The 25680-nt window shown below is 43.4% G+C and overlaps 1 protein-coding gene across 3 annotated transcripts in view; it reads right to left on the reverse strand.

Annotated features, from left to right (window-relative positions):
• Positions 1 to 25680, reverse strand: part of ICE2 (interactor of little elongation complex ELL subunit 2) — a 565283-nt gene that overhangs the window by 254104 nt on the left and 285499 nt on the right. For all 3 annotated transcript variants that reach the window (XM_069223465.1, XM_069223467.1, XM_069223466.1), the window contains 3 exons: positions 20578 to 21490; positions 19100 to 19165; positions 6082 to 6260 (listed from right to left, as the gene is read on the reverse strand). In XM_069223465.1, the coding sequence (XP_069079566.1) occupies positions 6082 to 6260; positions 19100 to 19165; positions 20578 to 21490 (1158 nt within the window). The remainder of the gene's footprint in view (positions 1 to 6081; positions 6261 to 19099; positions 19166 to 20577; positions 21491 to 25680) is intronic.

Below are 25680 nucleotides of genomic sequence, written 5' to 3' on the forward strand. Positions count from 1 at the left end.
GGTCCTGACAATTTCAACCACCACAGATGCATGTCTCGAGGGCCAGAGACAAAAGCCTGCACTGGGCGGTGTTATCACCTTGCCCAGGCACGATGGACATTCAAGGGCAGGAAGCTTCAAAGGTCTAGCTGCCTTTGTAATGCGATCCAGGTCTCTCCAGATGGTAGAGATGAAAGGCCTCCCTGTTCCGACCCCACTTTTACCAGCAGCACAGACAGGAAAATTATACAGATTAGGAGGTGTGTCAACTTCATGCCAGACCCACCCCTAAGGTGGACGAGCTGAAGTGGACACTACTTTTTAAATTCCTTCATCTTGTTTGGAAGCAATTAGGCCACTAGGTTTATGTTTATCCACTTCCCAGCAGAAGTGATCATAAGAAGGGTGTAGTCACACAGAAGGTGGGTAGCCCATTGGCTACCACCTGGCACTCCCTGTACTGCCCCTAATTTAGGTGGCACTTTTGAACCCTAAAACTCAGATCCAAAAAACCTAAGAAACAAAGGACAAAGAAGATTTGCACCTACAGAAAAGGAAAAGAAGAAGCTGCTGACTTGGTACCAGAACCACCAGCCTGCCTGCTGACCTCAAAGGACTCTGCCCAAAAAGATAACTCATCCTGCCGCTGGCATGCATGATCCAAGGTTGAAGCCAACCAACGGTGGCAGCAAGGTTCCCCAGCTGTACAGAGTCTGAGTTCACTCAGGTTTCACCCCTCTTGGACTCCCCCAAGTTGCCTGCAGCCTCTGCACGCAGGCACCCTCTCCCGCAGCCTTGTGGTGAGAGGAAACCCGACACCTCCAGTAACCACTGCACCCTGACCCCATCTGAGGTGGGTCATGGGTACCAAGGATGTCCCCTGGCTCCCCTGAGCTAGAGTTCACCCTGGTCCCCCCCACCCCCCTGGTTCACAGATGACACCTGCAGCCTCAACATGCAGGATCCCCTGATCTATCTGCTTGTTGTCCCCGACTGGCTTCCTAGCCAGAGCCTGCAGCCTGTTTGTCCCAAGGACCAACTCACATTGAAAACCATTGGGCACCTGATACCTTAATGCACCCCTGCACCCAGGCAACCCTGGTGCTGCCTGGAGTGACCTGCTGGTGTGGTTCTTATTAGTGCCCAGTACCTGCCTTAAATCTCTGAGATTGTCCTTCTATGTTGTTGTTAACCTTGTGCTTGATGAACATTTTTTTCCTCCATAGGTTAATACTGAAGAACTGAAAACTGCCCTACATGTTTTTTTTTTTTATCTGAAAAGTATTTATGCTTGAAATAGTACTTACCTGATTATGACATTGCTGGATTTGAAACATATATAAAAAGAACTGTTATTTTTCTAATTTGGTCACAGATTTATTCTTTGAGTGTGTCTCACTTAATGCCTCTGTAAGTACAACAAATGGTTAGCACTACCCTCTGGCAAGCCTAACTGCTCGCCCACACTATCACAAAAACAAAGCATTAGTCCAATCTACTTTTGCCCTTGCAAACCAATTGGGGATCCACTGGACTCTCTGCATAGTGTACTTCTTTTTAGTGCACCATATAGAGACACATTCAAGACACTATACAACTTAGACCCCATCTACTTGAACAATTGCATCTTCCACCAACCACCTAGACACCTCCGCTAAGCAGGACTCCTACTTGCACACATCCCACACATACACAGAACCAGATCAGGAGGATAGGTGTTCTCTTATATCACTCCTAAAGCCTGGATGGTCTCCCACTCGACATCGGAGCCTCCGCCTCTCCTCTTGAATTCTGCAAGAAGTTTAAAACAATGCTGTTCAATTATCCAATGTAAGAAATTGGGTTACTGGCTAACTGAGGAGTGAGCCCTAGTCAAGCAGGAACCATAATTCTTGTCAGGGTAAAGCACAAGTAAACATCAAATTAAACTGTGCTCAATCCCCTGGTAGGTTGGCAAAGAGTAGTCAAGCTTAACATATTAAAGTATTTGTGCAATACGTCTGACAGTAAATCTGTGAAAACGCCAAACAAAAAGAAGCCCTCACCAAGCAGAATTAAATAAAACAAAAATGATGAAAATTCAACCAGTAGACCCGTAGAAATGATTTTTTAAGAATTTAGTGAAAAAAGCACCAAGAAGCACAAGGCGTAAACTCAAGATATCTGGTTGCACTGGATCGGTTCAAAGCCACACTTTCAGACCATCCGCGATGGTGCGCAGTTCGGGTCCCACTGAAATTTTACATTCTCAGCTTTGTGGAAGGAGTCCCATCTGGGTTGAAGTGGGCTGTGAGGAGCTGGGAGAGCGCCAGACTAGTTGAGTTTTCTGCTGATTTGCGGTGCGTGGGATGAGGTCTCAGTGCGAAAGTGCCCATTTGCAGTCACAAAGAGCGCAAAAGCAGGGTTTAAGCACGCTTGAGCCCCACCCAGGGTTCAGGACCTAAGAGGTACCACTTGGCAGTAAGGAACTCAATGTAGTTGGGTCCTGGGGCTGGTGTAGGTTGCTGGGGAGCCTTTTATGTCCCTGAGGCTCAAATCAGAAGGCCAGCAGACTAGCCCTTGGAGTCACTCTGGGGTCCTGGGTTCAAGATGAAGTTGCATGCCTAGTTTTTCTTCCTCATGCAAGAGGGCAGCAGGTGAGCAGAGCAATAGTTCCTTTAGAGCTGCAGTCTAGCTGAGTGGTATTCCTTGTAGCAGCATAGAAGTTCTTCTTCCTGGCACAATATCCAGTTTACTGAAGTGTACTGAATAGTTGGTATCTGAGGACCGGTTTTTATTCACCATTGTGCCTTCGAAGTGTGGAAACGCTTCTAGAGGCATGCCTCTGAATGGTGGAGAAGCTTCCAGAGGCATGCTTTTGAAGTGCACAGATGCCCTGGCCTTTCTGACCCCGGCTCTAGACTAACTACAGGGGATTTGCAGCCTATTCAAGTGTAAGTGAGGTTAGGCCCATCTCCTTCCTCTCATCCTGCCAATGATGACCCATCCAGTCACATAAGGTTCCCACTGTGTGTGGCTGTCAAGAGGAATACACAAAACCCAACTGTCACCCACGCTCAATCATGTGACCCAGAGTTAGGCTGCAGGCACCAAATGGCTAAGGAAAGAAAATGTCAGCTTTCTAAAAGTGGCATTTTCAAAACTTTAATTTAAAATACGACTTCATCACAAGTCAGGATTTTAAATTTCAGAGATACCATGCATGATCTGATTATTTATTCCCATCTGGAAATTACACTTACAAATGTAATAAGGTAACTCCACTGTTAACCTATGGGAGACTAAGGCCTTTAAGTAGTGAAAAACAAATTTAAGGGTTTTTCAATAAGCTACAGGGTTCTCCCGGAATTGTCTGCACCTAAAAATGGAAGATAAATACATGTTTGCTTGACTTTGTTAATTTCTACCAGTAATACACTGCCAATGATTCTACTATAGAGTCAAAGTTAATAAAAACAACAAGGAAGGATGAAAAAGGTATTTAGAGTGAAGACAAAAAAAAATATTTTCAGAATATTGTGAATGCCTTTTACACTTCATGCGTTGCAACTGCCAGATTACGCTAGGAAATTCTCTTTGGAAGCATACCTATATGCTTCAAAGACTGTGGCAGGGTGACCACAAAATTTTAAATGCACTCATATGTGAAAATGAACTCTGTTGCAAACGTCTCTAGAACAAATACATTAGAACATGTTTGAATAAACTTTGACAAAGATACAAAGAATGGCAATGTAATTATTCGCAACGATAAAATATGTAAGCTAATAAGGAACCTTTTGAAATAATTAGAGATCAGGCAAATGTTAAGACTACAAAGCTTATGGATCAGGCATATTAAATGGATGCTATTCTTCTCAAAGGTGGATTTCATATTTCTATTATGACTTGGTAGCAAGAATGAGAAAGAGTGTGTCTTTTTATGTAGAAGTCAAATGTGCTCGCTATATCCGACTCTTTACCAGAAAAAGAGATTGTGAAGTTCACTGGAGTATTAACTATAAGCTTTTAGATGCTAATATGAGGCAGCTACCATTTATCAGGGTGGATATTAATTGTGGCCTCATACAAAAAATATCCATGATTTAATAAATGCTAGGCAATATACTTGTCAATCAAAATGATTACCAATTCAGTCCACTAATGGAAACATTGATCTCCTCAGAAACCCTTTTAACAGTCATCATGCTACACTCGTCATTGGAATGAAGTGTAAACAAGTAGTGGCAAAGCCAACACGTCAAGCTTTCTCTACCAGCCTTTTGGCTTTGTAAATACTTTTTTTTTTAACATGGTTTTTGCAAAACTTTATTGTTGGGGAAGCTAATGGGTCGTCATCAACATAACAAAACACTGGCTGAAGGCTAAAATATGTTTTGGCCTCAAAGGGCAAACAGTGACATAGTAGTCTCAGGCACCTAGGGAGAACTACTTCATTGTGAGGATGTGCTCCATGTGAAAGTGTAAATTGCTGTAACTCACAGTGAAGTTAGGCAATGGCTGAAAAAGCTGGCCCACTGCCCCATGCTCTAGTGTCAGGAATTAAATATGGATGGCACAATAACAGAACAATCGATGAACAGGGCTGGCTAAAAGCTAGTATAAGTATAATATGCAAGTTACAAGATGCACTGAAGTGCTGCAATGGGGAACAGGCAGCTGTAAGTTTGTTCCTTATTCCTGAAATATGTAAGATATTGACGGACTTCGGTATTTGCACATACAAAATTGGCTAACTGAACAGCATCACTATGTTTATGCTGTGTTTAAAGCAAATCAAAATATATATATATTTTTACAAAGTACATTATCCATGTAATTTTAGTCAATTTAAAAGCTATTGGCTAAAGCCAGACCTAAAAAGTACAACATAAAAGGACAGAAATGCTCATGTGAGAAGAGCATGACTAGTTACAACAAGCATAAAAAATTGTAAAATGCTGATTACTGTGTGGGACGAGGATGGAACTATCCCTCCGGATTCATTTTTAAGCTCCGTTTCATCCATTTTTAGAAGAGTGCAGTTTGCCATTTTTGTGCTCAACAGAAGATTGCTTTGACAAGAAGAGAGCCTTCACTTTTTTTATGTATTTTATTTTTCCTTTGTTTATGGAAAGAGGCACTCTTGTGTAGGTGAGGCATTTTCACCATCATAACTTTTCTCTTTTTTTAGGTTGAGCATAGCAATTGCCCAGGCGCTGCTTTTCTCTACACATTGTAACCTGTCCTGAGGGCTTTAACCAAGCCCATCACTTTCATTGGTTTCTGGGCCTGCCTTTCAAAATTCCCTTGATTTCGTAGAGAAATGTTTTACAATTGTTGCGCACCTTGGAGACAGATCCTATTACATGAATTATTGCACGGCCATATACTTTAGTGGAGAGCTCTATTTTTTTTCTGTTGACTCACCGGTTTGTGCTGCATGGCCATATGTTGTTTCTTCCTCTTTCTTGTTTCGGGCATGCCACTTTTTTTTTTTTTTATTTCCTTTTTTTTAAAAAAGATTCAACAGCGTGAACTCAATCGGAGAAGCGCTTTACGTGAAATTTCATATAGCGCAAACTCGATCGGAGGCATGCTTCACATAACAGTTAAGTTTCATATAGCACGAACTCGATCTAAGAAGCGCTTTACATGACTTCCACTTTTTAAGTTTAGCATTTGCAAATATACAAACTGGAGCAGTTACAACAATTAAAAAACAAACCACAGAAATCCTCAAGGAGAGCCGATATTACAATATTTACGGCACTTGGGGAAACTCGCCCCATAATTCTTTGCAGACATTTCTTTTTCAAAACAAATTTTGCCCATAACTAAGCCTGACGTGTCCTAGGACACAAGGACCACAATCAAATCATTGAGCACAACAGGCTCCCTCTGTCTAAATCAACTCTGGGTACCCGCACTAGGTTGGGGGGGAGGGGTGCCCAAAATAGTAACCTCTCCCACCATTCAATATCTTTGTAAGCTCTTTCATAGCTGGAACTGTCTATGAAGTTCACATTCCCATTTTAACTATTAAATTAAACAAACGGAGAGTGTAACAAACAGAAAAAGGACATGCAACAAGAGATGCAAAAATCAACATGACATTCTTACTCTGCAAACTTTTTTCCCTTCAATTCTCTTTGAGTGGGTCCATGCTTTCTGTACACTGCAACGAACCAGCAACAGCATTCCATCCAAACTGAACAGTTTATAAACCAGATTACCATCTTCTGGAGCAGTGTACTCTGAGGCATCTTCAACAAGCATTTGAAGTCTATCTGGAAGCATATCTTAAAAAAAGGAAAATACATAAATAAGCAAACAAATAACAGCAACTGAACTCTATCCCAGGCCGAGCTTTTTCTCTGAGGGGCACTGCACCATTCAAATCATAGGATAAATAGTCCAGCAGTATTTTTCATAGTCTTAGTTTATCAAACACCTCAATCTCTGTATGTGGACTGCACCCCCAACAATTCTGAACTGGGACATGGAGAGAATAATGCAGGCAGCCCCACACCCATTATAAGGATAGGGTTCAGGTCGCATTTTTCAAGTTGAGCAAGAAATTTAGCTTCATTACTGTAAATGTAAAACGTTTAAAGGGTAAAGGGATGAAAAAATAACTCCCTCGCTGTATGTTAATTCACGCTCAGTCGGACAAAATTAAAGTGGAACAATTCCATACCAGCAAAAAAAGAAGCGTCCATGGAACATCTATACAAGAAGAAGTTAGTTACCTGTAACTATGGATTCTGTGAAGCATCTTCTACATGAAACTTCCTACTCACTAGATCTCGCAGATGTGAACATCAGTCCCCAATTAACCGTAGTTTAAAAAGGTACACTTGCATGCTCTAGTGATTACTGTGTTCAATAGCTAGGATTGTGTTTCTAATATTCCATGTTCCTCTCTTCACCAGGCAGCAGCGGCTCTCTTCAAGTTCCTAACAGCTTTTCCCTCAGTGTTTTAAGAGGACCTACTTTGGAGGGGCAATACATTCAAACCAGCTTATCAGGGACAGGACTGTGCTTGTATAAAGCCTCTTAAGCACAACAACTGTAGAAGGAAGTTTTTGACAGATTTATGTTGTAGCTAACTTTAGACTTCTAGCTGGTTAGTAAATTCTGGGCACTCCAAGAAGCTGGAAGGAACAACAAGCACTAAGAAAGGTCTTAGTGGAAAGACTTTGAACCCACTCATATCACCATATCATTAGAGAGAGAAGTGATGATTTTAACAGTGAAAACTAGTCTTTATCCTGCTCAGCCTCACAAGTACCTGGATCACTCATCTGAATAACTGGAGGCAGCCCTTCTTCCTCTGCAGTGTCAAAGAGCCAGTTATTGCACTGAGGTTGTAGGTACGCAGGAATTAGTGTGTGGATGCCTTACGGGGTGATTTGAAGGAATCCTACATAGGCTCAAAAGTCAAAAACATAGCAAAGGTGCCTAAATACTGTGTTTCTCATAGCATGGGCTAAGGGTATGGAAGGGAAGAGGGAGGATGAACTTATCAGAGAATCTATTGCTTTAGCTACTGCTGAGAACAAGCTTTTGGCAACTCAGAAGGCTGCGGGCAGTTTTCTACACTAGAAACTCCAGCGGGATCGAAAAGGCGAAATGTCGTCCCTGTGGACCCGACTGTCAAGGCAGTAGTGATTGGCAAATGTGTGCAGGGACACCCACGTTGCTGCCTGGCAGATGTCCAGGACTGGGACTCCACAGGCTAAAGTCATGGTTGCATCTTTTCCTCTGATGAAGAGTCCTTAAGCCCTCAGGAGGCTGATTTTTAGCCAGGGCGCAGCAGATATTGATACAGACAATGACCTGACACGAAATGGTTCTATCTGTACTGCCTAACCTTTCTTGTCTCCAACATACCTCAAAAAGAGTTGGTCATCCGCTCGGAACTCTTTTGTGCAGTCAAGGTAAAACAACAACGCTCTTTTTGGGTCTAGACATGGAGTAGCTCCGCTTCTTTAGAGGGATGTGGAGGAGCGTAAGAGGTGGGCAGGGTGACAAACTGCCCAAGATGGAATGGGGTCACCACTTTTGGCAGGAAAGAGGCCTTGGAGGGAAGCACTAGTTTGTCTGGGAAAATAGATAGATAAGGAGACCTGAATGCTAAAGCTTGCAGCTCATTCACCCTACAGGCAGATGTTATTGCCACTAGGAAGGCTGTCTTGACGGTAAGCAGCCAGAGGGGACAATTGTGCAGCACCTCAAAGGGAGCACACATGAGGTATGTGAACATTAATTTAAGATTCCACTGAGGCATGATAGAGGGCGTAGGAGAAAATAAATGTACAAGCCCTTTGAGAAACCTATTTAGAATAGGATATTTAAATAAAGAAGAAGGCAGACAGAGCAGAGAGATAACCCATGGAGAGTTCTCAGGGAGGCGTGGCCAAGATGGGGGCCGCAACAGACACTTTGTGAAGAGCTCAGTGTTCTGCCCCATATATACCCTTTGAAAAATATATCCATACAGCCATAACAACTGTGACCCGCTGCCCCAACCCCCGTCTGGGGTGAGACGACTTTGTTGGGAGTAGCGGCATGCCTGGAGTGCTACAGTGAGCCAAACATACGATGGGCACACAGTTCTGGCCGGTGAGGAACCTGCTGCTTGGCTCGGGTACCCAAGTAGGAGCGACCCGCAAGCTAACTGTCTAGGGGTCTGGGGGCCGCTTGGCCATCTCCCCGCTGCACTTGATAGAGGCGACCCAGCCTCCGATGTGAGCCTTGCGTTATGGGGGCCTGCCTCCCACGCTGGACTGCAGGACGGTGTGTGGCGCTGCACTCTTCCTAGGCAGGATCTTGGTTGGTCCCCACATGCTCTGGAGCCCAAGTACGCACCCTGGGAGATTTTAAGCTACGCAGCTGCAACCGTCCTGAGGGGTCTATCATTAAAGGAGCTCAGCCATCGCCCGAGGTGAACCGATGCGCATCTGATGGAGTGTCGTGGAGTTGCAATGGCACAGGGAGCCCCAGGGGCCTTCGCCACCCTCGACAAGGCTTTGGGAACTGACATAAGGCATGGCACAGGGACTACAGTATGAGCCAGACTACTCCCTGAACAACTGAAGGGGACACTGTTGTGACTGCAGCAGGCCTGAAGCTGGACACATAGCAGAGGCTGTGACCCCAACCAGTCACAGGGCCTGCAGGTGGCAGTGTCCCTGCTTCTGCAGGGGTGAGAATCACCTCCACCGATATGTACCACCACTCAGAAGGGGAAGTCTTGTTGGGACTTTGCAGAGGGTTGGCTCTCCCTGGTCTTGTGTACCCGCAGCCGTGTCAAAGGGTTCCACTATTCTGTGCATCACTTGGCATGGAGCACTAAATCCTAGTAAGATTTTGAAGCCTAAAACCTTGAAGACCTGCCTTCTTGAGCATGGGGAGACGACGCCCCAACTGGCACCCGCAGGCAGCAACTCAGCTGCCCATCAGCAACTGGAAGCCACACTCCACCCAGTTTCAAAGGATCCTGCAATCAATCAATCAATCAAAGTATTTGTAAAGCACACTACTCACCTGTGAGGGTCTCAAGGCGCTCAAAGCTATATTAGACACCAAAACATCGCTGAAAGGCAAAATCGACACAAGCTCACAAGATGTCAACCTCCTAAGTGCCGATCATTACAAACTGACCAACAGGGTGGAAGAAACTGAGTCGCCCCTGGTCAGTCTACAAGCGCAGATGAAGCGACTGATAGCAGAGGTGGTGTCCTTACACCACAGAGCGGTGGACGGAGAAGGGCGCTCAAGACAGTAACATCTGTAACGGACCAGTGTGGGTTTGTACCCAAAGAGGAATGCAATCCAATATTCGGCGGCTGTGCTATATCATAAATGCGGTTGCAGGTGGGGCCAGCCTCCCGGTTGCGGTCGCCCTGGATTTTGAAAAAGCATTTGATACGCTGAGTTGGTCCTATCTGTTACAGGTACTGAAAACTATGGGGATTGGCCTCTAATTCATGCTGGGTTAGGCTTCTATACACTGCCCTGCAAGCGCAGGTCTGCACCAGCCATCAGATTTCGCGTGTTATCCCCATTAGCAGAGGGATTTGTCAGGGGTGTTCCCTATGTCCAGTACTATTTGCATTGGCTATGGAGCCACTTGCCACCATGTTACAGTTCAGGGGCCCCGCTTGGGAGATCAGTGTAGGCATGATGTGGCACGCAATATCCCTATATGCCGATGAGCTGCTGATATACTTGAGGGACCACAGTCGCTCTCTGCCAGCTCTCTTTGATATACTGGACTGATTCGACATTACTGGCCTCAAAGTGAACTGGAGTAAATCCTGCATTTTTCCTTTGCACCGGATCGGGCTGGAACACTGAGTCATGCCAGATGATAGGAGCCTTCCCCGGCGCTTTGAAACTTTTTGCTACCTCGGTGTGCACATTTATCATACAGATGCAGTCCGCCTTCAACCAACAGTGATCTAGGTAGGGGAAGACTAAAAACCCCTAAGGCCAAACGGGAGCATGGAGAACTGAAAGTGCTCATTGACTACCCTGTATATACTGGACCTAAGGTCAAGTATGCAAAGGTGCAAAGGTAACATCTGTAGGCAGGCAGGTCGGGGATGTGAAAATGTGCATCCTGCAAGTCCAATGCTACCAACCAGTCTCCTTGGTCTGGAGCAGACAAGACCTGAGCCAAAATGAGCATCTTGAACTTCTCCTATTTGAGGAAGTGATTGACAGTTCGGAGGTCTAAAATAGGGCGAAAACCCTTGTTCTTCTTGGGAATCAGAAAGTAGTGGGAATAACAACAACTGCCTACTTCTGATATTGGAACCCTCTCTATAGCTCCCTTGGCCAAGAGAGCTGTAACTTCCTCTTGGAGCAAAGACAGATGATCCTCCACCAGCAGTTCTTGAGGTGGGGGTATTGGGGGAAGGAAATACTGGAAAGGGAGGAGGAGGTATCCCATCTGAATGATCTGCAAGATCCATTTGTTCGATGTAACGGACTTCCAGTGAAGGAGATGATGTTGGATTCTCCCTCCAACTGGGCACCCATGGTCATGCAGAACCAAACTAGGGGGGGCTTAAGAGGCTGCAGATGCCAAGGGTTGGTGGTGGACGACATCTGGCTACCAGACCCACAAGATCGGAACGCAACGTGTCCATGTTCTCACACAGCTTGGGCAGCTTGCACAGCACTTAGGGCTGCAAGGTGGCACGCCCCTTCTGTAGCCATGAAAGGGGCGAAAGGCAAACTGGGGGTGAGGTCTCACTGAGAGGCCCAAGGACTTGGCTGTAACCTGCGAGTCTTCGAAGCGCTCCAGCGCCAAGGTTGCCTTCTGTCCAAAGAAACAAGCTGTGTCGAAGGGCATGTCAAGGAGGTTGGCCTGGACATCACCTGAAAAGCTAGATGTTCTCAGCCAGGCATGACACCTTAAGGTCACTGTCGAGGAAACAGCTCTGCCCAGCGAGTCAGTTGTTTCCAAACCACACCTAATGGTGAACTTTGCTGCATTTCTCCCATTCTTCACTGCTTGGGAGTGGATGACTTGGGTCTCCTCCAGGACCTGTGGCAGCACTTGCACAATTGTGTCACACAAGGTATGAGCTCAGCAGTCCAACAAGCATGTGATGTTCACCAACCGCAATGCATGGAACAAAACGGTTCGGGACACCGTTCCAGAGGGTAGGTCCACAGTTTGGACCTTCGACTAAACCTGTCGATTTGAGTCCTAGGAACGTGTTACCCAAGGGGCCCTTTCTCAACTTAGGGATGGGTGACCTGTTGTAACCAGTGTACTTAAATGTAAGTTACCGGTTTTTTTCCACCCCACCAGTGGTGGTTATTTTTTGTATTTTATGAAGAGGTGATTAATTTTTGGTCCTGATGAAGCGTCAGTGGATCCAGATGGACCAATAGACGCGAAACATGTTGACCTGTCCTTAAGGGCTCTACGAAAACCTCGAGTCCTTAGTATTATGTGAAAGTCTTATGAGCATTACACTCTATATATGACTTTCATTTCTTGTTTTAATCTTGGTCTTCATCTCCACCTTACTGATTAAAATGATGATGTCTATTGGAAGATGAATAACCAATTTTAACTATAAAAATAAATAAAAATTGCCCCCTTTTTTTGCACTGGTGCTTGAATGTCAGCACCTCTGACTGCATAACAACTTGTATAAGTCATGATTAGATGATTATGGTCTACAGCCCCAAGTCAGGGGTGCCCGCCAGGCATTGCAGCGCCAGCTTGGTGTGGAGCAATTCCCAATGATGATACCAGTCATCCATTGTGATGCTTGAGGGCTCTTGCTCCTGAGACCAGTGGTTCCCTAGGATAATCCATAAAAACTTTGGAACAGTGTACCTTATATTTTTTACTATAGTTTTGGGAGACTGGACCACTCAATCTCCCGGTCCCTCCCCCAATTTGTTTTCTGAAGATATTAATCTGTAAACTGATCCGGAAAATAAGCTAAGACACCTGCAAGACTTGCAGTAAAGTATGATTGTGGCTATAACATGACTATAAAACACAAATAAGTTACTACAACTCAGTTTTAATAATATTAAATAATCTAATAAATATACACCCTTCTGCACATTTAAAAACAGCAATTATGTCCAAAAATAGATAATCCAATATTCTGCATGGCTTGCACATTTGACATCCTGATTCAATGTTAAAATGTAGTTGCCCAATACTTTATTTTTTATCTCTGTTCTGGCCTACCTCAGGGGTAACTTACAAGTAGTAAAAGGGAAGGTTTGGTCTTGGCAAGTGGGTGCACTTGCCAGGTCGGCATGGCAGGCCTGATACATGTTTGCAGGGCGGTGTGGGTGGCATTATCACTGCTGCAGACCCATTAGCAGCATTTGATTTTCAGGCCCTGGGAACACCTGGTGCACTATACAAGGGACATACTAGTAAATCAAATATGCAAATTATGGATGAGCCAGTCGCCAATACAATCTATATAGGAAGCAGTGGCCAGAGTTCCAAAACGAGCAAAAACGAAATTCAGCACAGTATCAACAACTAGAGGTCAAAAGCAAAAAGTCAGGGGAACCACGTTAAGAGCTGCCAGGTCTAACAGGGCTGGCACCAATGTAGTCCACCAGAGTGGCATGTTTGGTCATTTGGATCATTTAGTGGTAGCATCTTTGGGCAGATTTGAATGTGCTCCTGTCTGCATTGTTATGACTCATTTTCCATTTTTCTCCAGTTGTTTGCAGTGGTGTTTCATCAGTCTGAGATCCTCAGTGTGCCAGCTGGCCTGGGTTCTGCATCTTGTTGCATTGCTGTGTTTGAGGGGGCCAGGGAGTTGGTGCAGGAGGTGATCCAGTTGTTGAAGTTCTTGATTGCTTTCGAGAGGCTTTTCTGTGTTCAGGTTGGTGGGTGTTGAGAGCGGTGTTCCAGTCTTTGTCAGTCATTCTGTTCCAGTGTGGGCATACTTGTCTGGCGGTGGTGCATAAGCATTGAAACGATGCTGATGAATGTGACAAGGGCGTGGTCTGCCTACGGGAGTGCTGTGGGCTTGTCGACTTGGACGTTATCGAAGGTGGTGAAAATAGGGTCTTGGGGACATCTGGTGATGTTGGTAGGTCACTTTACTCATTGAGTGAGTGAGGCTTCCAAAGTCTTCGATGAGTGCTTTTGAGTTGGGGTCTTTCCAGTCTTCCAGGTGAAAGTTAAAGTCTCTGAGTAGGATGTAATTGCGAGCATTGGGGGCGAGTGGTGCAACAAAGTCTGTGATGGTATTGGTGAGGTTAGTGCACAGTCCTGGTGATCTGTAGACTGTGTACCACTTAGGGTGAAGTTGACTGTGACATGGAACTTGAACAACAGGTAATCCATGTTGGAGGATGATGTGTCTGTGGATGTGGTGCAGCTGATGGTTTTCATGTGGATGATGGTGGTTCTTTCTCCAAGCTTGTGAAGTCTGTCTTGCCTGGCAACCTTGTAGTGGGGTAATGGGGGTGTATGTGTTAGTCAGGTGTCCGTGAGGAAGAGTAGGTCCGTGGCATTGTCATGCAGCAGATCCTGTGACGTATTTAGTGAGTGAGCTGGTCTTGAGAATAATGCATGAGTATGAATTGTTGTGTGAGTGGTTGCTGGACTGCGTGAAAGTGAGAGAGTGGGGCGTTAGGTGCTGTTGGTCCAGGTACTTGGTTGTGGGTAGGTGCATAAAAACTTGCATGAAGTGTAAAAGACTGGTCCCTTAGTGTTGTGTGGTGCAGTGACGCAGCAGCATGCCGTGGCGGCCATAACTGAGGGTATGGAGGGTCACAGCATGGTAGCAGCAGGAGGGGAGAGGATCAGGTTTCCTGGTGTGGACAAACGCAGGTGAGCTTGGGTTTGTTCGGGACACCGTTCCAAAGGGTAGGTCCACAGTTTGCGGCATTAGTGTCCAACATGGAACACACATTTAATATGTTCTGTCTTTTACATCCTCTCTCTACATTGACTCTGATCATTCCTCTAGTCTTAGTGTATCTACACTGATCAAGGTAATCAATTCTCTCTCTACTGTTTTCTTGAAGGAATGCCCTTCTCTAATTCTGGCTGCTGCTAAACCTGCTCCTCCCAAATTCCATGGTCTTTTCATACCTTTTTGTACCTTTTTAACCCAGTAATTCTTTATGGAGAGGGGAATGGAAACTGCTGTGCATTCTCTCGTGTCTGCACTGTAAAGCACAATCACTGCAAACTAAACACTTCTTTTAGGTCAAATCATACCAAGTACTAATTTAAGTCTTGCAATTATTTCGTTAGGACTATCTATCCACTAACTTGCTAAATGTCTCTACTTACCTTCTAAGCTTTATAAGTGCTTCTGACACAAGCAATTGCTCTTTCACCAAACAAGGACAACACAGGCTACACATTATTTAAAGCTAATATATATCTACATGGGACATAATCATGTGTCAGTTATGTGTCTCATGCTTTGCAGCTGTGTGGCACTTCAGTGCAGACCAGTAGACAGACAGCTACAGGGAATGGATAAAGCACTTGTTAGCAACCTTAAGCTGGTTTTGAAGATGGACAGTAAAGTTTAGCGTAACATTATGCTCTGACCTCAGTAAAGATGTTAGCAGTGCTCCAATATGGAAGACTGTGCTATTGATCAAGTGGCAATCACTATTTTGCATTTCTATGGCCCCTTTAGACACGAGAGTCTCCAATAAAATGGCCAGTTGCCCTACCCTGACGAAAGCCATTTGGATGTGGTTGGAAGATGTAAAAGGGGGAGGGAGGTTAAACAAGCATTTACAATGCAACGGGTCTCGTGTTTGCTCATGTTAGAGCTGATCGTGTTGTAAACTCCTAACCCGACTTTTCACCTATCGGGAAAAAGTGCATTTATGTACATAACCCAAAAAAGTGAAATTAACTATGTAAAGCGTTCGACTTCTGCCAAGCAAGATCGCGCTCGTAAATTAGAGAAAAAGAAGTCCACGAGCCTGATGGAAAACAGCGAGCCTCGCATGTTTTCTGTACTTGGTCGCTGACCTCGAGGAAGGCTAGCCACCGGAAAAGGCATGACGTATGCGTGCCTTCGACTAATGAGAGCAAGCAGATTTTATTAGGCAAGCCCACGAACCAATAAAAAACACTGACGTGAAGTTGACAGGGCTCCGAGCCCTTTTCTAAATACTAAAGCGTCTCGCTGCGATACGCATGCGCATGCAACGCAGGCTCGACCCTAAAAAGGGATGAAAGGGCATAACCCTGTTTAACAATCAGGAGGACCCATCTGTCGTACACGGTCACTTGCCAAAAGTGTTGGATCCAAACTCGTAAAGAGTGGACGTGTGCCACTAAGGGCAACCCAAAGTGGCTTGTAGGCTGATGTTACAAAGATGAGGGAATGGGATGATCTTTGTTGCCTTATGTCAGCCTTCAGGAGTAACTTCAAACCGGACAAAATTGTTGGGGAAACTGACCAGTAGGCATTGAAAGGCAAAAGGAATGCGTGGCGGCTTGGCTCTTCTTACAATGTTCCTGGACTGAATGCGCCTTTTTGCCAAACAGGCAATATCCATCAAAAAAGATATAATTAAGGGAAGTCTAGACATCCCCAGAGAAGCCTGTATGTCTCAACAACCATGTCAACAGAGCAACACACTGCCAACCCAAGCAATTGGTATTATCCAGGCCTGACCTAATGATGCATTTAGCAGCATCTTGACCATCCTGAATGGTTCAGGCACTGCCGGAAAGATCTGGCTTACCATATCCCAGGGAACGCAACTATATCACCCTAGTAGGAAACTGGAATTGCAGAACTCAACGGTGGGATGGCCAGTGAGAACATATTTTTCCCGAATGCCTCAATCCTCTTTGACTCCCTGTCTGAGGGTGGCTGGGGAGAGAAGGTATCAGAAAGAATGATTTGGTGCTCATCTTGATGGTGGAAGCGTGAACCACCAGCCTCTCCTCAGGTGCTTCCCTCTATTGGTGGTTTTGGAAGGGAAATCCAACCTGCAAGTCCAGGTAGAGATTTTCATCATCATAGCCCTCTCATCTCCACTGTTATGGTACATTTATTTGTAAACATACTGGAAAAGCCAGGTTTTCAGTTTCTTGTGGAATTTTAAGATGGAGCTGGCAGCTCTGATGTGGAAGAGAAGGTCGTTCCAGGTTTTGGGTGCCACAGGAAAAGACGCAACCCCCAGCTCTGGCTTTGTCATCTCTGAAGGGTGTCTGACTCTGATTAGAGTTGGACAAGTGCTCAATTTGAGCAGGTGGTTCCCGGTATACTCACCAGCAATCAGTTTTGGGGACTGGCACTTACTTTTTCTCATTGGACATTTACCAAGAGGAAGAAAGGGGAAAACACACAATGGGGAAAGAAGGAGGACGAGAAAGACAGAAAACTGTTACAATGGGAGAAAACCGGCATCCACACCAGTGAGCTAAAGGTCAGGGAGTATCTGGCCTGCATCGTTGGTATTTGGCGTGCTGACATTTAATAGTACTGGCTGCAGACTTCTAAGGAGAGCTTTGGTTGCTAGAACTCATTATTTTACAAATTGAGCACTAGTCCTACCCAAGAAGCTGATGGAACAGCTGAGGCCGCTACCTGGAAGAGGCCCTGTTCTACTGAATCTGATTGACTGTAGACAGGGTGCATCAAAGAGGATCTGAGACGTGACCTAGGTCAAGGCTGAGTCGACTTTGGCTCACAGTCGGGCACTAGCATCAGCAGAGATTCCTCCTCTACTGCCATTGGGGCCACCATCAAAATCAAAGGGACCATATTTGTTGTTAGAGTGGAAGTTGGCTTTAAAGCCGGTGTGGAACTCATAGTGGGTTCTAGACACACAAATCACATGAAGGATGGATGTGCCAGTGGCAACCAGACTGGAAGACCCTGCAGCTTCTCAGGGTCCAATGGAGTGCCAAAGGGTATTAGAGCAGTGCGGAACATGCACGACATGGCCTCCCTGAAGGCCTCGATTAGCTGCTACATTGCAGATGACACAAGGAACTTGGGGTGCATCATGACCATTTGTGGAGTCAGCTCTATGGTGGATCTGGAGTGACACTGAGTGTCTTGCGGATGCCCTCTCGACTTCTCTGGTGATAGAGAGTGATGAGATGGGGAGGAGTCCCTCTTGGCTTTCTTGTGTTTCCTCTTTGACTTTGATTTGGACTTACGCAAAGACAGGGATCGCAGTGAGGAGCTGTCCAGGAAACAACCTCAGCTAAAAGCAAAAATCTGTTTCGTTTAAAGAGACGCACATTGCCATAGCAGTCCCTGGCAAGGAGGAATACTACTTTGTGAGCCAATGTGATCCTTGTAAAAGAGCAGAATGCCGTCAAACACAGGTATGTTAACCATATATTAAATTAGAAATATATAGTTTTAACAAAAACAAAAGGTCTTGGCTAATGCCACACATAATTAGGGGCCCAAATAGTAAAGAAAGTTACAAAGGTCCACGCATAGTATATACCCTTGGTTTAGTGCAGATTTATTACTTTCATTAATTCACACAAGTTTACGGAAGTAGGCCTGGAAACCCTACACCAACAAAACAGTTTGTGAAATTTATTTCAGGTAAGTAGATATGCATGTGTACGCATGCTCATGCACACATCTGCTGTGCGTTTGCAGGTTCACTTTTCCTACAGCCCCTTTTTTTCCTCACCTGGAAAACGGTTTAATTCTGCCCTTGTCGGAAGTAAATTTCCAACCAACAGACATGTGGAGTTTTTTTTTTTTAATGACAAGTAAATTTATTAACATCTTCCACATGGACAAGCTATTTTATAAAAATCCATGTGCATGTCTTTGTGAAGAATTTGAATTAAGAACATTAGGGAGAACATCAGGCAGTGTTTTCTACTTGAAATCAAAGAGGTAACAATATTTGTCAGGTTTCTCAACCGTTAACTTAGTGACAACATTTTCAACAATGACATTGTCATGACCCCGAGGGCTTATCCGCATGGACAATGTCTTTTTCTGAATATCCTCATCTTCTCACCCTGCAGGACGACGGTTGGGGATCCTTTAAGGTTATGGAACATTAGAATGAGGGGGGGAGCCTGGTTGGCACACCCGCCCCATACTACACCCCGATTGGAGAACCAGTGCAAGAAGGAGGGCCTGGAAGGAAGCGAGGAGAAACATGCATGAAAGATGCCGACCCTGAACCTGGAGACAGATGCAGGACGAAACAATCCATACGCCGAGGAGGTAAGGCACAGAGAGACCCTTACAACAAGTGAAGCAGGAGCGGGGAAGGATGCAGCAGAGTGAGTTGTCCAGAAGAACGAGCTGGAGACGATCCAGCGAGACGCTGACACTCCCCGCCACATTCCTGGAGGGATATGACTAAGGAAGGTGCGTAACCGGCTATGGGGCTGCAGAAGGGTGGGGGTGACACCATGCATGGACCCCCGAAATCCAGTCAGTTGACTATTGTCTCCTACCATGCTCACTTTCCTACTACGAATCTCTCTCTCACTCGAAACACGGGACGCGGGATACAGAGTTATCTAATTACCTATATCTCACTCTGTATACAAGCCCCTTCCCCAAAGCGAGGTCAGACATTTTGGCACTGAGCACTGGGTCTTACGGTGATGGTTCACAAGAAATAAATAAATTGAGTCACTTACCTGTGGCCTTCTTCTCTTCTCCCTGAGGTACTCGGTGCAGTGGAGGCGTGAATCCGGGGATACCAGCTTTTGGGACAAACAAAGAAAAGGCTGTTAAAAGTACACTATAGGAATCACTTAAGAAGAAATAAAGCACAAGTCCTACAAATTCATCAAACTGTTGTCTTCTTATTTCAAAAGGACATACACTGCAACAGCCATTATGATTAAATACAGCACTATTTTATAAACCCCGAAATGACAAAGTCAATTGTTATACCAGCCACTTCTACAGTAAAAATACATTGGCTTGCCTAGATATATCTGTTACTAGGGGCCACCAATGCTCAAAACTGCCAGAAAGGATTACAGCATTAACTTCCACGCACAACATTGCTCACTTATTTTTGCATGTGAGAATAAACTTGTGTATATTCTTGCATGCAAAAAAAGACACACAACATTCGAGAATTATGGGCCTGATTTAGACAATGGCATTTGGGTTACTCCATCGTAATGGTAACAGATATCCCTTCTGCCGAAATCAAAATCCCATTATTTTCAATAGGTTTTAGATTTCAGCGGACGAGATATCAGTCACCATTGTGATGGAGTTACCCATCCGCCAATATCTAAATCAGGCCCTAATTCTGGAAAACTATGAATGGGGAAGGGTAATAGGTTTAACATAGAATAGTTTTTGGATTAGTGAAATGAGTAAATCCACACTCATGCCAGGTTGTAATCATCTCAGTGCAAATGTTTCTGTGCAAGAAGGCACTATACCAAATACTACAGTAAATAAGAAAATTTGCAAATATTCCAATAAATACTTCACAAACTCGCCAAAAGGACAGTAAACACCCCAGCAGAAATATTATTGCTTTTTAAAAGCTATGTTTGTAACAGTGAATGCAGTTTTGTTGTTGCTACACTACATGTTGCCTCTATTTTTCGGCTAGGAACCATGTGCTCTGCTTAATTGTTAAGTGATATCATATTCATGAAAATACTGTGCCATTCTAGTTTGCTTGCATCACAAGTACATATTTATAGCTGGTAAAACACACATTCTTGTGCCAAGCCTTTCATACATATAATTTTAGTGTTGGGCTCTGTAGTGGTGGCGATTTGCTGTGTGTTCCTCAAAACTGTTCTGCCTCATAAAATCCAGCAGAATTCTGCTGTTGTTTCAGGGTAAATTTGGTGAACCATTCCATGGTGCAAAACATATGAACTACCACTAATCAAAGCCGAATACAAAATGTTCACTTTGCGATATTGCTCTGGTGTCTTTGTTCTCTTGTTTTATGGACTGCAAGATCGAAAATCTGTGAACTGTGCTTTTTCGCTACTACTTTCAGAAAAAAAAAAAAAAAAAGATTGGTCTTAATATAACTTTCTAAGTTACGTTTAAGAAAATAATAAACCACAGATTCTAAAGTATATACTCTGGCCCACTTTATAATCTTTTTCAAATAGTATTAAAAAAACCTCACATGATTCAGTCTCACAAGACTCCGCAGTGATAGTTGCACCTGTTGCATTATGAGTAGGGCTCAGAACTGGAGGTAATCTGACAGAAGAACCTTTCTCAGGACTACCCAGAGGTTGCTCTGCCGCTTTTTTGGAGTTTGACTTCATGAGTTGCACCTGCATTTTTAAAATTTGCCCCACAGGATCAACATCTTTGGAAAGTTTATTTACAGGTTTACTGGGACTACATTTTCTTTTTCGGCCAACTTTCAATGGGTTTGTTGATGCAGTTGGCACAGGAGATGGAGATCTTGGGGTATCTGGTATCGCCTCTGATGCAGATGCTTTCTTTTCAGGCCAACTTTCATTGTCTTTACATTCGATATCAATAACTAAGCGCTCTTCGTCTGTATCACTAGTGCAAGATGTGCTCCGCCCAACATTGTCAGTGCTGGTCTCTGCCTTTGAACAATTTTGTTTTGTCCGTACCTCGGAACTGCTTTCTGAAACTTCTGTTGTGTCTGCATCAGAATTGGATTCAACAAACTCTTCTATTTCATCAGATGCAAAGCCTTTAAATGACTGGGCATCATCAGAATCAGAAAACAAGCTCTCATAAGAGGGTAGAAAACGCTTTGGGTTACTCTGGTCATTAAAGCTGCAGGGCAATTGTTCAGTTATCTGCTGACTTTCTTTGGTGAGAAGATCTTCGGAATTCGAACCACCACTTGTAAGTACCTCTTTCTCCAGTTGTAACTTGGTCAAGAGAGGTACAAGGAGAGATTTGGGTTTTACAGGGCTGCTGGGTTTTTTAAAAGTTTTCAAGGGATTACACGTCACTCCAAAGGTTTCCAGCTCCGTCACATCCCCCTCAAAGTCGAGCTCCATGCTTTCAGGTTCCAATGGCCGTGGAGGTGCAACAATGTCATTGGACACCTGAACATGCACAGAAACAAAACAAGAAAAAGATACATTTCAGGCCAAGAGATCATCATCATCAACGTTAACATTTACTACTGTGCAACAATATGAAAATCATCATATTTTCCAAACATGTACAGAGAGTGATTCAAAGTCTATCTCAGGACAAAGGCACAGCTTTGTGTATTGGTCTGCATATTTTCAGTGTGAAACGCCTACTTATCATATATTGTACCTAGAAATACTGTTTAAGGAGGAAATAAGGTCACAGTCATTCTAATTTTCAACCAAAGATAAAAGTGGCATAAACAAGTTAACCCACCTGTCTTTAGGATGCTGTTAGAATACAAGCAAAGTAATTAAGCTCAATTGGTGCTTAATATCAAACAGCCACAATGTTATTCTGTGCTCCATGTATGGGGTTTCCCCTATGACTCCCACTAGTAACCATTTTTCCCCCCAAAGCAGCCTTCAATATGAGAAAAGAGGAATGTCTGCCCTATGCTCTGCAAGCACAGTTTTTCAGATCCAACAGTTTCCTCTTTGAGCCACCCCATACATGTAGAATGCCTCAATTGAGGCATTATGTCCATGAACAGAGCCTAACATCTCCTTGACCAGTAGGGATCAAACGTCACACAAAGTTATGGTCACCCAACCTCCCCAGGTGCTCCACCTCTTATTCTTCATGAACAGACACATCAAAGTCATACATTCTAGGCCCAGGATAGGCCCACAGTAGATCACCCCAGACATACTGAGGCCTGATTCCAAGGACACCACATGGCACACAAAAATCCATCAGAATATCCATCGTAATAGTAGACAAGTAAACAGGGTTATGTTAATAACGTCCAATAACACTCCTGCCTAACATGCAGTATAAATTGCTGGCTTCTTTGAGGATTCCAATGCCACCGACCCATGGCAACTCTGCTTACCCCACCGCCACTTAGACATGGAACAGAAAAGAATGTGTCATACACCTTTATGACATCAGAACTATAATTAAAAAAGTAATGTGAAAAGAAGTGTTCTGTGAAACCAGCTGCTGCCTTTGATTCTTTGGACTGTGGGATTATGAATCAGAGTATAGCCAAAATATGATTGGGTAGGCACTGTCTTGAAGTAAATATAGTCATTCTTTGCATGGCGTTATCAGGCCGTTTTGGTCTCTCCATTCAGGCCTGCAAAGATGGCAGTAAAATGTGGGGTGTCATAGGATACTTGTTGCCTCTATGCTTCATGATATCTAAATAGAGAGAAGTAAAGGACTCACTCTAAGTTTATTAATGCAATAAAGATACCCCTTGAACAGCGAGAACATCTATATCAATCTCCCATCACCTGTTAACTGTCACCATTTAAATAAAAAGCCACAAAATTCAATGGTGACAAGAGCAGAGACAGTGATGCACAAGCATGCCTGAGGTAATTAATACAACTGAGAAGAGCCATGCGAAGTACCAGGCATTTACATCAATGAAAAGCATAACAAGAAAAAAGGTAACAACCAAACAACATCTCCACTTTCTGTAAAGAAATGAAACACAATAAATTATAAACAAATTAACCATAACAATATCATAGTACCATGCTGGTAAGACAATTCCCATTTAGCTCTCAAAATATTATCAGTGTCAATATCTTCAGAGATATAATCTGCAAATTTTCTCGTGTCAACATTCATATTTTGAGAGTCAGAATTTCGATTAATCTGTTATCAGTTTCTAGGCAAAATATACCATTACTCAACTCAGTTTGCTCACTGCCAACCGTTTGATGTACAACATAGTTATTTGTTTCACAGTAGGAAGTATATATTTGCGAAAATTGAGGCAAAATCAAAATATGCATCAGCCATTTCAACACGAATCTTAGCACTGTACATATTTTTCCTTACATTTCAACTAGTTGGGGAGCATGGAATTTGGATTGACCTTAGGCAACAAAACCTTTCTTTTTTATTAACACCAAATCACCAATCGCCGATTTGAATCTTTTTATTTTTAATACAAAATTTCTTGGCATGATATTCTTTCATCTGAGCCTGTTTCTTACTCACTCTTCTAATCTCTGCAATTTTGGTTGTTTCAACATTGATACAATCATTAATCCATGATAGAAAACCTAACTCTTTGATGTAACAACTCAAATGGAGTGACACCAGTAGTTGAATGTGGAGTATTATGATAACTCCAAATCTTGCTCTGTAGATAATCATTTTCTATTAAGCCAGACGAACACGCAATTCGAGCGACCACTATAATAATTTTATTTGCTCTTTCCACCAATCCGTAAGAACTTGGAGAGCATAAAGATACTGTAGAGTGATTTATGACATTATCCTTAAGAAATGTTATCATTTTGTGTGACACCTATTGTGTACCATTATCAGAAACCAAGAATCTGGGTACACCCTTTAAAGTAAAAACAAATTTGCACAATTCAACTGTACCATCAGTGGAAATATTTTGTACAGACTTGTACTAAATCCACTTAGAGAGATAGGCAATGACAATGAAATATATTTGATCTGCAGATAAGCAATTAAGGAGCCCAAGAAATCACTGTCAATCTTATTCCAGGGTTTTTCATGCATATCAACAGTCACCAGAGGAGTTTTTGTAGTGTGCCAAAGTTTGTCTGAAAGTAAACATTCACAACAATTTTAGCCAAGGCATGCCACCAATAACGGTTGTGTAAAATATTATTTTGTGGAAGTTACATCTAGGACACCTTCAAGTGCAAAATTAATGTCCTGGTAGAACTTCTAAACTAAATCATTCCGGATTCCACACTAAATTCCCAAAACAACTGACAAAAATCCTTAAAAAGTCAAGTCACTTTCTTTGAGAAAGTTTTTGATCCTGTATTTATCATTTGAATTATCGCTTGATGTTGTGGCTTTTTCAAACATTCATCACGTCATTCTTCAGGAGGAATGGCTGAATTCACATTAGCTTAAGCATCTCAACCATCAATAACACTCATTATGAAACAATTTAGTATCAGCTTCACAGTTATTCAGTGAAAGTCTGGAGAAACAATCAGCCTGAAAATGCACGATCCCAGTAACATAGCTAATCTCAAAATTGAACTATTGTAATATGGTACTCAATCTAACTAATCTGGATGAGGCCTTCCCTATGACTGTCACTCGTGAGACAGACTAAAGGTTTTGATCAATCAACAGTTTAAATATCGGACTATAAAAATATGTTTTGAATCTATTCATCACCCACGCACACACGCTAAATCCTCCTTCTTAATAGCGCTATACCCATGTTCTAGTCCTTTAAGTGTTTGTGAGATAAAAGAAACAGCTTCCTCGTTATCATTAATCCTCTGACAAAGAACTGCATCGAGACTACTGGCTCGCGCATCCACAATAACTTCACTAGGCTCACCATGAATAAAGGTTTTAAAGCACTGCTATTGACAATTAACTTGTTGACTTCTTTGAAGGCTTTTCTTTTTCATCCCAATTACATTTCTGATTTTTTCTCAAGACCATTTTAAAGGTTCTGATACGATTGAAGGACACACGAACCAGGCATAGTACTCACTTAAGCCTAAGAATGATATCAGACAATCCTTATCTGTAGGAGAAGGTGCTTTTTTATAGCCCTGATTAGATCCTCTTTGGGCTAAATACCTTTGGCAAAAATGCAATGACATTACTATTCATTTTCGGGCGTTTCGAATTTACACTTATCCTCATGCTCAGCCATTTCATTCTCTTGTAAAATGTTCAAAACTTTACGTAAAATAAAATCATGCTGTCCAACAGGAGAAGCAAAGATTAAAATATCATCCTGATATGATAATGCACCTCAAACATCCTTAAAAAGAGTATCCATGAGTCTTTCAAAATCCCTGTTGTGTGTCCCACCAGCACTCCAGCAGCTGCAGTTGAGGCGTTTGTCAAGAGAGCAAGGCAGTTTCCATCATTTATTCAAGTCTGGGTGGATTACACTGGAACGCATACCTTCTAGCTGCAGTGGAACACAAATGTCTTATTTACATACCATCAAGGATGCATAACAATGCACTGAGAAGAACGTGGTGGCCATCTTGAAATCAGTAAACTGGACAAAAGGGAGTTCCCATCATTGTCTATGTTCTGCTTGATTCTGCTGGAATGCATATCCTGCAGTAACAGTGAATTGCACATATCTTTGTGGCATGCACTCAGGAAGTGC

This window comes from Pleurodeles waltl, chromosome 3_1, assembly GCF_031143425.1.
Source record: "Pleurodeles waltl isolate 20211129_DDA chromosome 3_1, aPleWal1.hap1.20221129, whole genome shotgun sequence".
NCBI lineage: Eukaryota > Metazoa > Chordata > Amphibia > Caudata > Salamandridae > Pleurodeles > Pleurodeles waltl.